Raw genomic sequence first — 14,690 nt, 5'->3', positions numbered from 1 at the left:
GGCCATTCACCATGCTGGCTGAGGCTGATAGGAGTTGGAGTCTGAAGGGCACCACACTGGCTACCTCTGCTGTAGTGACTTGTCTCAGACTACCCAGTGAATCTACGGCTGAGATGAGATTTGAAGCTGAGGCATTTCATTTTGTGTCTGTCTGCATCACTATTGACTTTCAGGAGGAATTGGAAAACATTCCTGTTTACCCAGGCATTTGATAGCTGAAGAGGACTGATCCTGGCAACCCGAAGATCACTCATACTGTTTTAAACTGTACTTTAGAATATTTTAACTGTATTTTAAAATATTTGTAATTGTATGTTAGAATGTTTAATTGAAATTGTGTTTTGGAATGTTTTTGCTATTTTTAGTTAATAGGCTTTGCTTTTTCTTGTTAAATTGTTTTGTTATACGTTTGCCACCCTGGGCTCATTTGGGAGGATGGGCAGGATGATGATGATGACGGTGATGATGATGATGATTTTCTCCCCAGTTTTCCTTCACAAGGGAGGCCGAAAGTGTCTAACAGCAAAGCAAAAAAAAAACTCAATTAACATTAAATATCAGAATAAAACTGTCAATCTATTGAAGCATAGCATCTATTAAAATATACAGCTGGTCAAAACCGCATTCATGGCAAAACACTACCAACAATTCAACAAATGTATTAAATCCATAGGGTTGTATTCAACTATGTCCTACTCAGAGTAGACTCACTGAAATTAATAACCCTAAGTTAGTCATGTCCATGAACTTCAGTGGGTCTACTCAGAGTAGGACTAGTACTGAATACCACCCACAAAAATTAATTCACCAACAAAGGCCCTCCTTCCGGCCTCAGTGCCACATTCCCATAGTTGTGCAGCAATGGAAGCTTCTTCTCTATGGTGTGATCCCATGACACGGAGGGGTGCTTATCTGGATATCCTCCACCTCTTTCCCAGGGCTCCCATATTGGCCCACAGGTGACATCATCTTAGGCAGGGATAGGAAACCTGTGGCTCTCCAGGTATTGTTGGACTCCTGTTCCCATTTTTGTTGATCATCAGAGATGCTGCTTGGGCAGATAGAAGCTGGAGTCCAGCAACAGCTGGTGGGACACAGGTTCCCCATCTCTGAGGTACGGTGAAAGGCCGTAGCTCAATGGTAGAGCATATGCTTTGCGTGCAGATGGTCCCAAGTTCAGTCCTTGACACCTCCCATTCTAGATGTAGAGAGTGATGGGACTAACCGTATGCTTGAGACCAGGGAGAGCTGCTGTCAGTCAGAGTAGACCAGGAGTTCCCAAACTGTGGTCCATGGACCACCAGCGACCCACAAGTTTTATTCAGATGGTCCACAGGATGCTCACATGAAATATATTGATTTTTAATTGTATTTTCATTGCTTTTATTTCTTATATTGTAAGAAATTGAACAGTTGAGTTCAATAGACTGGGAATTGTAATGCAATGCAGTACAATATAAGAAGCAATAAAAATACAATGGAAAATCATGCAGCATCTAGCACAGTGCATTGCAATGGCTACAACAGGCAGAAAAATCATTAAGTGGTCCACCAAGACCCCCAGCAATTTTCAAATGGTCCGTGGGGACGGGGAAGTTTGGGAACCACTGGAGTCGGTCATACTGGGCTAGACAGACAGACTGACCTGGCATAAGGCAGTTTCCTCTGCTTAGCCCTCTCACACATGTAATGTAATGAACCATTTTGCTTTTCTTTTTCAGCATTCTCTATATTTGGTACTATCTCCCTTGACATCTGTTCAAAATTCAGTTGGTCCAATAAGTGGACTGACTTCCAGTTCCTCCATAAATAGTGGAGCAAGAGCAAATAAGAGCAGGAGCCTGGAACAACAGCAGGGGTGGGGGTGTTGTCCTCATGACCTGCTTGTGGACTTTCCAGACACGACTGGTTGCCCACTATGGGAAACAGGATGCTCTTTGGTATAATACAGCAGAGTGGATTGTAATAATGCCACAAGAACAGTTGGATGAAATACGTCTGAAAACAAGCCATCCTGGCTGAGCCTTCAGTTCCCTGAAGCTGACAAAGCACAGACACCTGCTGCAGTTCAGCTCCCCTCCAAAAAGAAGAGCTCTGGATAATCCCTGCAGTGGCATTTGCTGTAATGATACCATTATCTCTCTTTCTCTCTTTTCAGCACCCTTACCCAACAGAGGACGAGAAAAGACAGATAGCAGCACAGACTAACCTCACGCTTTTGCAAGTCAACAACTGGTGAGTGAAATCTTATGTTCTCAGAACTCAAGGTAGAAAAGACTGCTCCTTCATGAAAAAGGATGTTCTCTGATCTGTTCTCATATCCCATCTCACGTTTCCATGCATTTTTTTAAAAAAACTGAGCAGGCTCAGCTATACTTAGCCCTTCTCCAAGAAACGGTGTTGACTCTAATGGACAGGGCATCATAGCAGGGCAGGGCTATAGCTGCAGAAGGCCCTGGCCCAACAGAGATATTCCAGGCTCCCTTCCCTGAATTTTTAGGTTTCTTTTTTTAAAAAAAGTCTCTAGCAGTGAGGTAGCCACTATGGTGTTCTCCAAATGTTGGAATACAACTCCCATCAGCCCCAGCTAGCTTGACAAGTGGTTCTAGATTATAGGAGTGGTAGTAACATCTGGAGGGCACCATGTTGGGTACCCCTGCTTTAAGCTTTTGATTGGTGGAAATATTCTGAAAAGTGGGCAGCCAGTGTTCTATCACAGAAGATTAAATTAAACTTTCTATTAGGATTCTATCCAATAGATGATAATGAAGTGAAATTTCCCTAGTGTTCCAGCCAATGAATGCAAGGTAACTAGGATAATGGGCAAGCATTAGGCTTCTTTGTATTTGCAAATTTTATTAAAAGATGTTATTAATATTTAATAAAATTAAATGTACTTATACACATATTAGGCTTCCTGCATTTAGGTTCTGGATGTTCTGCAGTTATCTCCTGTGTGGCTATAGGCCTGTAGAGAAGGTTTGGGATAAAGGAGGTTCATTTTTTAAAAAAATTAAAACCTGGGTCTGAAGTGCACAAGGCTGCCATCACATGCCAAACATTTTTAAACAGACAGAAGCCCATCCTGTGTTGATATTTTCTTTTTGTCCTCCTTCTGTGGATAAACATTCTTTGTAAAGACGCACCCACATCACCCTGGAAAACATTAATGTAGAACTCCATGTGACAAAACAAATATGCAGTGGAGACCCGTGGCTCCAATGTCCCTGGGCAGTGAATCTGCTCCAGGTTTTAGTCTGAACCTTCAAGGAGATGTCCAAGGTTCTGAAACCTATTCCCGAAATAGGTTCAGAACCTTGGATAGCTCCCTCAAAGTTTAGGTTGAAACCTGGAGCGGATTCACTGTCCAACTGACATCAGAGCCGTTAGTCTCCACTGCAGATATGAAGTTTTCAAACTGATTGTTTGTTTGTTACCTTTGGATAGTATGGTTATGTGAGGCAGAGGGACATTTGAAGGGGAGAATCAGTGGGGGCACCGACTGGAACAAATGAAACTCCTTTTTCCTGCCTGCCAATTCTCTCCTACAAATGCCTCCAGGTAATGTGTAGGGATGGAAGAATCTGACCGTTTCAGATTCTCCTTTTTCCATCCTTAAGTTCAGTTTGCTCTATTTGTGCATCAGTTTGCGAATATAAATATATATATTTCTGCACCTAAGTACCCTGGTGTCAGCTCTACACTGCGTCAGCAGTGCCGGTGGGGGCTGGAATTCCTGGGTGGTTGGCAGGGAAGCAAAGTCCTTAGCCGGCAGTCTGGCCATAAATCTGCCAGGTCTAGGAGGAGGGGAGCTGATACAGGCCAGGCTTGTCCGAAGCGTACTTGCCGAGTCAGGAGTCCAGAAGCGAGGTCAGTAGAGGTCCGGGATCAAGTGCCAAGGGGTCAGTCCAAAAGAGGTTGTTATTATTATTATTATTATTATTATTATTATTATTATTAGTCGCTTGATACCCGAAGGTCCCCAAGCGACTTACACAATGTTAAAACTAAACAAATAAAACAAACTATAAAAACATGACAATAAACAAACAAACAAAATAGCAATACCACCCCACACAGCCACAGGAAGGTTTGGCAGCATATTAAAAACAAAGCATCATCTCAATCTATCAAATGCCTGGGAGAAAAGATATGTCTTTACCTGGAGCCGAAAAGATGTCAATGATGGCACCAGGCAGACCTCACTGGGGAGCATTTTCCACAGATGGGGAGCCACAACTGAAATTTTCCTTAATATAATGCATTTGTGCACATTACTTTCACTAATATACACCCTGTTTGCACATTTCCCCTAATGTGTACATTTTAATGCATTTTGGGTTGACAAATTGCATTGCAAAATTCAGAGAAGTTTGGATTTAGAAAACTAGCTATTTTCCAGTTTGTGCATCGGTTCGGGAAGTGCAGATTAGTTGGGTTTGCATTACAATGCAAACTGAAACTATTTTTCTTCCATCCCTAATGTGTAGGGATGTATATGTGCTTTCATATGGGATTCCAGGATTTGATAAATTCCAGAGCCCACCACATGAGGGCACATTCAGAAAAGAAGTCCATGCAAAAATAACAAGAAAATGTCAGCACATGGAAATGGTATATAGATCCTAGACACATTTTGTTTATTTATTATTTGATTTATATCCTGCCCTTCCTCCCAGCAGGAGCCCACTTGTATGTGTGCATGCAGCCACATTTTTTAAAATTAATGTAGGCAATCAAAAATGGCCAGATGACAACCTTACTTGTGGTAGGTTTTACCCTGTCAAAAATAAGTGTGAGCATCAAGCTTTCATTAGTTTGAGAGCGATGAGAAGGTTTAAATAACTGATTTCCTGAAACAGACACGCCCATAGATGCACCCACAAGCACACATGCAGCACTAGGAATGGGGGGAAATTCAATTTTGTTTGCATCTTCATGAAAAACTACCTAACACACACTTCTCAAACCAATACACAAACCAAAACACAATTATCCTTCAAAATTCACACTTCCCCAAATTTTGTGATGTGGTCCTCCAACCAATGTGTACAAAATGCATATATCTGGAGAAATTGTGTGTACAAATGCATACATCAATGGAAAAATACAAAAATGCATTATATTAGGGGAAATTTCTTGCAAAAAAAGTGCGTATTAGTTGAACCTGCACACAAGAATGTGTATTAGAGAAATTTGCACTAATATGCTGGTGAATTTTCATGAGGACTTTTTAAAAAAAAAAAATCACAAATTGCTGCAGAAATGTAGAGAACTGAGTTAAAGACTGGAAAAAATGAAAAAGAGGAGAAACTGAAATCGACAGATTCGTCCATCCATATGCAACACACATGCAAGCATACACATCAGTCCCCAACATCCCTACAATTAAAGGGTCTCGGATAGCAAGACTTCCTTCCTGAGACCTTGGAGAGATGCAAAAAATAGTGGTAGGAGGGCCCTCATTCAGTCTGGGGTAGCAGCTCTTGAGAAGAAACATTGAAGGAGGGCTCTTTTCACTAAGTGTATCCATAACTTTTCCCTAACAAGTCAAATGACAGCTGGGAGAATTGTTATCAGAAAAATATTGCAAGGGGAAAGGGTTTTTTAAAAATCTTCTACACACATGCCATGACCTTGTTCCAAATCAGGGCTCTGACTCCCTCTCACTTTAACCACTTGATACTACTGGTTTTATCAGAGCCAAGTAACAGATGAGAGTTGTGTAACAATTTTGCTGCCTTAACAATATTTACTTCATCTATTACCCTAATTCCCCAGAGGACACCACTACATACACACCATGCACCTCCTCCAAATCAGGGCTCTGGCTCCTTTTTGCAAAAAAAAATTATAGCGAAACAAGATTGAATTCAATACCAGCTCCCTCACTTCCTTCATCTACGGTAGATACCTTAGGAAGAAACCTACTGAGAACTTGATCTTGTGAATGACTCTGACTGAGTTCCGCTCATGAGGATCATATTACCAAATATGGGTGTTTTAGAGTCAAATGTCTAAAATGAATACTGCATGTCCTATACCTGTGAAAGAGCCAGAATGAACCAGAATGTGCATTTGATTTTTAAATGGTTCTCTTCCACTTTCCATTAGCAACCTTAAATATATATTCCTGATTAAGGGTGCACTTCTATGTACACTTATTTGGGAGTAAGCCTCATTGAAATCTATGGTTTACATCTGAGTAAACATGCATAGAATTGCAGGAGAGGGCAGAAAGCAGCTTGGGATCTCCTGGAAGATCTCTGGGTGATTTGCAGTAGATCAGCAAGGGTTCCTGATTCTCATCTAAAGGGCTTCCTCCCTAACCCAACATTAGGTTGCTGAAACACAGAATGCTTGGGAGAAAATAAGGACTGGGTTTTTCACCTAGGCTGAGCATCTGTTCAGAGGTAGCCTGCCCTTCCTTCTTAAAATATGTCCTCCCTCTCCTGAGCCACTATTTTGCACCTGGCAACCACTTCAGGGTTCTAGTAAAAAAAAATTAAGTTGTCCCTGCAAACCTGTTCTGCCCATCCCGCTGTAAAAGACCCTCTTCTTATTTGCATCATTATCCTTTGTATTTGACTTTTACATGTCATGTTGAATCATTTACAAGTGAAATAAAAAAGCACCTCAAGATGGATAAACACAGTTGTTTTTAATCCATCTTCTGAGCCTACGTATTTTTAGTCTTTGGACTACAGTAGGGCCCCACTCATACGGCGGGTTATGTTCCGGACCCCCGCTGTAAAGCGAAAACCACTGTAAAGTGGAACCCATTGAATAGAATGGCGAGCGATGCCCAAAAACCGCCATAAAAGCGGAACAAGCGCCGTATGGGTGGAGCTTTAGTCTAATTGCGTCTAATTGAGACCACTGTATTAGCGAATCACTGTAAAGCGAATCGCTGTAAAGCGGGGCCCTACTGTATTTGAATAAGGATTAAATTAATTCATACAGCTCCCTCTAGTGGCTATTTGACATCAGTACAAGGTAGCATTCAAAATTCATTTTTGAGATTGATCATGTTGGCACTGTAACTTCCACAACCCAAGTCAGGCATAGGATTGGATCTTCTTTTGCTGGTGTGCATTAGTTTCCAGCAGTGTTATTTTTAGATATGTGATGTTCTGCATATCTTTATCTTTGGCTTTTTAAATAGATATATTTGAAAGGGTATAAATTCTATAGACAGTTTAATTATATTTTAATAACTTTTTGTATGTTTTTATCTCTGTTTTTATCTGGGTTTGTTTTATTTTTTGTAAGCCACCTTGAGTCCCAGTTTTGGAGAAAAGGCAGGATATAAAATAGTAGTAGTAGTAGTAGTAGTAGTAGTAGTAGTAGTAGTAGTTGTAGTTGTAGTAGTAGTATATTAATCACCATCCTATAGGTAGTAGCATTTCCAAATTTCCAGAGAGGTGCAGCCATGTCTGTTTGTTGCAGCATAGGAACATAGGAAGCTGCCATAGATACCTAATCAGAGCATTGGTCCATCTAGCTCGGTATTGTCTGCACTGACTGGCAGCAGCTCTCTAGGATTTCAGACAAGGTTCTTCTCCAGCCCTACCTGGAGATGCTGGGGATTGAACCTGGGACCATATGCATGCAAAGCATGTGTCCTACCCCTATGCCCTTTTCCTGAAAGCTTTATGTCTTCCCCAGCTTCATAATTTCCTACAGTCCCTCACCCTCCCAAGCCGCCTTGACTGTCCGATATTCCTGTCTTTTCTTCCTTGTTTCTTTCCCAGGATAAAACCCCTTGAAAACTACCATCAATCGAAATAGATAGGTCCATGGGTCCATGGGAGTATCGTCCTGAGATTAAAATTATGTACGGATACATTATAAGAATAGGAACAATTTGTTATTATTTAGATCTCTTTGGCCCAGAATGTGTCGAGGTGAAGGAACTGAATGGTTTTTATAGCTCCTGATGAAAGAGGGTTCTCCGAAACACATTGCGCTTAATAAACACCAGTAGCTCCAGAGTGTGTCTGCTTTTTTTGTCATTTGGGGAAGAGGCCATACTTTAGTGGTACAGTAAGTGCTTTCCTTGCAGAAGGACCCAGGTTCAGTCCCTGCCTGGCATCTCCAGGTAAAAGGATAAAGTAGCATTTGGCAGGGAAGACTGAGATCCAGGACAACTGCTGCCTGTAAGAGGAGACCTACTGAACTAGATGGACAGTTTGGTCTTTGCCTGCAAGAGTAACACTCTGATCTGGTATAGAGTATATTCCTGTGCTCTTAAAACAAATGGGCAGGCAGGGTTCAGTTGTTCTTTTCTAAAAAGCAGATTTTTCAACTGAACCAATTCCCCATGAGCCATCCCACACTAATTTTTTTTTAAAAAAGCTGAATGAAAGCAAAGAGTGCTTTGCTCCTTGCTTGCACCCTGTATCAGTGATGATTTCTCCATAGGAATGAGTGGTTTTATCTGCTCTAGAGCAACGATTCATTTATGAGACTGCCTTAGCTCAGTAACAAACAGGCACCCAAAAAGGACTATTTTAAGAGTATTTACAAGGATGTGACAAAAAATTCCTTGCTCAAAGGAGGTATGGAAGAGGAATTTCTGGCCAAAAAGAAGGTTTTGGTGTACAAAGCCCTATTCAGCTTGGGACCAGGATACTTGAAAGACCATCTCACCTTTTATATACCCAGTCGATCACTGCGCTCTGCAGATATCATCTTATCAGGAGGTCCATTCCACACACCATAGGAAGTGGACCTTTAGTGTTGTGGCACCTACCCTTTGGAATTCCCTCCCCTTAAATATTAGACAGGCACTATCTCTGTTATAGCTTTTTTAATGATGTTTTGTTTTAATATGTTTTAAAGTCTGTTTTTAAGGTGTTTTTAAGATATTTTAGAGTGTTTTTAGTGTTTTTGTTTGCCACCCTGGACTCCTTCTGAGAGGAAGGGTGGGATATAAATTTAATAAATAATATCATTTGAGCAGTTTGTAGTAAGTATGAAAACTGAGTGCATTCTGCCCTGATATCATTTCTGTGCATGCCATTCCTGACATTACCTGTCGCGTAAGTGCTAATCAACACATACAGCTAAAGTGTCTAATTTCCCCCTCCCCTGCCCATTCTTCAAACTAAACATCATTTCCAATGGCACATCTTTTTTCCAACTTACAAATGGGCAACTAAGAAAAAGGGGGGAACCTTCTATAGTCCTCTGTGTGGTGTTGGCAGGAAGGGATAGGCAAAGTGACCTCTCAAGTCTGGACTCTGATTCAGTTTAATGTGAGCAATTGTTTATTTGTTTCTAACTCTAAAAAGAGACAAAAAGAGAAGTGTGCAAGTCTTCCTTAAAATAATGTCACTTGACAAAGAGGAGGCCAAAAGTATAATAAAATGCACCCATTTGTAATTTTTTTCCCCTCCCTGTGGGAAGGTTCATCAATGCCCGGCGACGTATTCTTCAGCCTATGCTTGATGCAAGCAATCCAGATCCTGCCCCCAAAGCCAAGAAGATCAAATCTCAGCATCGGCCTACACAGAGATTTTGGCCCAACTCCATTGCAGCCGGCGTACTGCAGCAACATGGAGGCAATCCTGGTACTAACCCCGATGGTAAGGATTTGGCACACGCATGGCTGCAACATTCCGTTGACTTTTTACAACAGATCTGCTTGCTCTTACCATTTCAAAGATGGACTGCTTGTGAGAATAGGATGCTGGACTATCTATCTATCTATCTATCTATCTACCTACCTACCTACCTACCTACCTACCTACCTACCTACCTATTTATCTATCTATCCATTCATTCATTCATTCATTCATTCATTGATTTATATCCCACTCTTCCTCCCAGCAAGAGCCCAGATAGCCATTGGCCTGTTCCAGCAGGCAGTTCTTATGTTCTTATGATTTTATAAAGTTTTTCTGTTACTCTGCTATTTTTCAAATCTGATCTGCATAGTCTTCCAGTTCTGCATTTTTTTCTCTTCTTCAAGACATCACTTCCTGCTGTCCACATGATTTGCTGGGTATTTCTAAAGCAAACCATGGGTTGTAGTCAACTGAGTCCTACTCAGAGTAGGCCCATTGAAATTAATGAACCTAAGTTAGCCATGTCCAGTAAACTTCAATGGGTCTGCTCTGAGTAGGACTAGCATTGAGCTACAATTCCCAGAATAGTTTCACAATCAATTCTTTTCCCCAAGGAACTCTGAGAATTATAGCTCTGCGAGGGGAAAAGGGGTCTCCTAACAACTCTCTGTAACCTTAACAAACGATACTACCCAGGATGCTTTGTAGGAAGCCATGACTGTTTAAAGTGATATAATACTGCTTTAAATGTATAGCGTAGATGGGGCCTGAAGTAAGCCAATCTTACTTCAACACTGGCAACAGTTCTCTCCAATGTTATCTTTGTAACAGTACAGTGAGACCAGTTTATTGCACCATCTGGTGGTGGTATTATGAATGAGCTGTTCCCCTTGTGCTATATCAGCTGTTTGCTTTTTTATTCTAGGCTCTATAAATATGGACAACCTGCAGTCCCTCTCCTCTGATAATGCTACCATTGCTATGCAGCAAGCCATGATGGCAGCAGCTCATGATGACTCACTTGATGGGACAGAGGACGAGGAGGACGATGAGATGGAAGAAGAAGAGGAGGATGAAGAAGAAGAGGAGGATCTGGAGGAGGAGAGCGAGGATCTTCAGACAACAAATGTTAGCGATCTTGGCTTGGATCACAGTGACTCACTTGAGTAAAGAACTATGGTTGACGGTGAAGCAGGTGTCTCCTGGAAAAGCTGACTGCTTGCCTAAAACATTGGCCTGAGCCTGAACTTTAGCATACAAACCCTGCATCCCTTTAAAGATATAATTCTTCAACAACAATATCCTTACCAAGCGTCCTGCTTACCTGCTTCAGTTGCAGGAATGGACGCAAATGATGCACATTTAAGAGACCTGTCAAATGTGCAAACTGATTATTTAAGTGAAGGACCCACGTTTACAAGGCACATATTGTGGCCAGTTCATTTCTTTTTCCTTTGTTTTTGATAATAACAACAAAAGTGTTTTTAGGGTAAGCTGTTTGCTGTATGACTGAATGTTTTATGGATGTTCTGATGGAATGCCTTTTTGTGACAAGCAGTTGAGAGGCAAGTCTGTTTTCATTTTCACTGCTTTTATGAGAGATTTATAGATGCAAAGGAGGGAGAGAGAGAGAGAGAGAAATTGATGGTTTTTACAAAAAGAAAAAAGAAACTAAAAGACTGTAATGATTATAAATATCTAGATGTAGAAAAGTCAAGAGTTTGCAAATTCACAAAAAAAAATTAACGAATGAACATTGAGAGAGGGTTTAGTGCTGGACCCAGGTAGACTGCATGCTGGTTCTGAAAAACTTGATTCCAAGACTTCAGGATTTCAGTGGGCCAGATTTCAAGGAATATGGAGAGGGCCCATGTTTTGTGGCTAATGCAACAAACTGATATATCACACTGCCATCTGAACTATTTGGAAAGGAGAGATGAAAAGTTTTAGCCCTCTGAGCAGAAGTGTTGTAATACTAACATGTCTGGTCTGATTCCCTGCTACAGGATGTAAAGTCAGCGAACCCAAAAAAAGAATTTCTCTGAATAATTATGTTAATTGTTTAGAGGATTATAAATTGAGAAGTAACAATGACAGCTTTATGCATTGGTTGAATATGAGCAGGCTCAGGTTTCCAAAAGTTTGCAGGCTCAGAGGCCAAGCAAAAGGTCACTGCTGGCTTAGTTTATGGATATTAGTGGAATTGTTATTCAGATGGCGAGTGAAAATCCCTTTTCCAAACCTCATTTCCCTGGAGCTCATCACCTGTCACTTTTTATGACCTGTGGCTCTGCCACCCCCAGAACCTCCAAACGAGAAGGTCTCCAAGTCACAATATTCAACTGGATGAGTTTTATACATTCAGGATCAGGATTAGATGAAGAACATCTTTCCCCCATTGACCACCATCACTCATTCAGTCCAGAACAGACACTGCAGCCTCCTGGTGCCATTTTCTTTAAGTCCCTCCATGCAGCTACTCTCATTGTATGCTGAGCCAGTAGTACACATACAACAGCTCACCAAGTGGATTGTCCTATGTTTTCCATCCTGCTGTGAGCATCTTTTTTTGAAGCCATTTGTAGCCCGAGGGGGTGGCAGGAGGAGAGGAATCCACCACATGAACATTTCACCTTGTTGCGGTGAATCAGTTTCCAAGTGGCAGCCATGGCATAAAAACTAGCCTTAAGAGTGCTTTCCCCCCCCCTCTAAATCTATTTTTTGCCCCATAAAACTCACAAACGAAAAGTGTAAAGTCAATAAAAAGCTTTTTTTTAAAAAAAAAAATCCAAACACACATTCCTAGAAATGTAACGGTTTAGTTCACCTTATCTGATGGAGGTGCATTATTCTGCATCTATGGTCATGCCACCTCCAGCCTAAGCACACAGAGAGTTCATGCATGCATGTATGCTCCTCAAATAGCAGGTGCAGTTTTAGGACCAGCAAAGGCATTTGTGCATAGACCTAGCCCCTGTGATGCCTCTACCACAGAAAGACATATAGCAGCTGCACGTTCCTTCCAGGGAGCATGGACACTCCTGCACCAGGAAATGATGTGTCTGTTAATTCTATGCGCATGACAATAACATTTGAACATATATTTAAAAGGGGAGGGTGCATAATGCAAATCAACCTAGACCAGGAGTAGCCAACATGGTGCCTTCCAAATGTTGTTAGGCTACAATTCCCATCATCCCTGGCTAGACATGGGGAGAAATTTCAAAACAACATGAGAACCGAAACCCAGCCATCCTGCAACATTCACACTTATCCAAATTGTGCAATGCAGTCTTCCAACCAAATATTGCTTATAAAAATGCATATATTAGGTGGGAAATGGGGATAAAAGTGAATTTATCCATGAAAATAACAACAATGCATTATATTAGGGGACATTGCTTGCAGAAATGTGTACATTAGTGAAAACTACCTACAGAAATGTGTTTATTAAGAGAAAATCACACTAAAATGCTGGAGAATTTTCATGAGGATTATTAAAAACAACAAAAAGCCTGCAAATTGCTGCAGAAATGAGAATTGCAAAAATGAGGAACTGAGAAAACCGAAACTGAGAGATCTTTCTATCCCTGTCTCTGACTATTGACCATGCTGGCTTGGCTGATGGGAACTGGAGTCAAGCTATATCCAGAAGGCACCACTCCTATATCAGAACGACCAGAAACCTCCGGGTAGCTGCTAAAGGAACAATATGTTGACTCCAACCACATAGAAAACTGATCAGTGATGGCTTCAGGTTTTGGAGGGCCCTTGGGCAGAATGATCTCAGTTTGGCCCCTACCCAAGCTCCTCACCACACCCGCCATTGCTCGTTTGCCTGCCTTTATCACCTTGGGCCCTAGCTGCACCATCTCCCACAGAGACAGGAAGGCATACAGGGGCTACTGGTTTTCTCGTTCTCTGGAGAGGGCAAATGAATCATCAGCAACAGCAAGGACGAAGACTTAACCAGGGCAGGAAGCTCCCAGGATTGGCTGCAAACCCCCAACTAGGACGCAGACCTCAGCAAGTGCCCGATTATGCGCCGGGCCTGTCCTTTGTAATCTTTGGTCCTTGCAACGCTCCTTTTCCCCAGATTGTCAAAAAGGTAACAGTTGCTCCGCCAGGTGGTCGGGGGCTGCACACAGCAAGCTCTCCAATGGTGAGTTTTTCAAAATGGTCATTTGAAGCCACCCTAGAACTGATATAGGAGGGATGTCCTTCTCCAGAGTCTCCCTCTTGCGCAGTCTTTTAATTCTCCTACTCCTACTGCATGAGAGAGGGCTCCAGGAGAAAACTCCTCAACATTATTGCTCCTTGTATCCATTTAATGATTATTAATTTTGTTTTGGACATTGGGCTCAGGAAAACGTCACCAGTGCACAAAAACAACCAAAAGCCCCCTACTGGATTATCTTATCAGCTTGTGAACAACAGTTTGTGGCCCTTTCGATTAGCAGGTGGTCAGATTTTCCTGACATGAATGTATTTTTCGAGGGGGGAGCTGATGTTTAACATTTCAATAGAGATGTGAGACCCCAATAATCTTATTTATAATCTGTATTATCTAGTCAATCTGTGTTTGTTTGCTTTTTGTCTTTTGATGCTGTCATGATGATGAGGCTCACTTTGCCAAAGTGAAGTGGGACAGAAGGGTTTCCCCCTTTGGGGTTCGTCTTCCTTGTCAGCAAAAAAATAAAACTCTGCACATGTACACACGGTCACATGCACCCCCTTGCAAATGGTCTGCACACCTTTCCTCAATGCGTCAGCCAAACAAATCATGAACTTCCAAGACAAAATGTTTTACCCATTTTAAGGTTTTAATTATGCGTTCAAGCTTTATTTGTCTCTTCCAGGTCTTTCCTCCTCCATCACGAAGCACAGTTTTCGGTTTGCTTTTGGCTCTTTGAGGAGGTGAGAGGTTTGATCAATCACTTTACATTAAGGGTTGAATTGAGGATAATTCCTTGGGAATGTATTGGAATATCAGTGGGCCGAAAAGCCCCCATTTTTGGATACTGATATGGCATGAATGTAATATGTAATTTCATAGAAAATTCATTGTAATTTAGTATTAATTCATGTCCATTTATTATAAAGTGCTACCAGATGAGG

General features: G+C 41.5%; 1 protein-coding gene across 9 annotated transcripts in view; it reads left to right on the top strand.

Annotated features, from left to right (window-relative positions):
- The window catches only part of PKNOX2 (PBX/knotted 1 homeobox 2), a 467,254-nt gene extending 452,564 nt beyond the window's left edge, over positions 1 to 14,690 (top strand). For all 9 annotated transcript variants that reach the window (XM_061592847.1, XM_061592840.1, XM_061592843.1 and 6 more), the window contains 3 exons: positions 2,159 to 2,235; positions 9,412 to 9,590; positions 10,498 to 14,690. In XM_061592847.1, the coding sequence (XP_061448831.1) occupies positions 2,159 to 2,235; positions 9,412 to 9,590; positions 10,498 to 10,742 (501 nt within the window). In that variant the 3' untranslated portion in view covers positions 10,743 to 14,690. The remainder of the gene's footprint in view (positions 1 to 2,158; positions 2,236 to 9,411; positions 9,591 to 10,497) is intronic.

This window comes from Rhineura floridana, chromosome 12, assembly GCF_030035675.1.
Source record: "Rhineura floridana isolate rRhiFlo1 chromosome 12, rRhiFlo1.hap2, whole genome shotgun sequence".
Classification (NCBI taxonomy): Eukaryota; Metazoa; Chordata; class Lepidosauria; order Squamata; family Rhineuridae; genus Rhineura; species Rhineura floridana.
The sequence above is the reverse complement of the archived record's forward strand: the minus strand, read 5'-3'. Positions and strand labels throughout refer to the sequence as shown.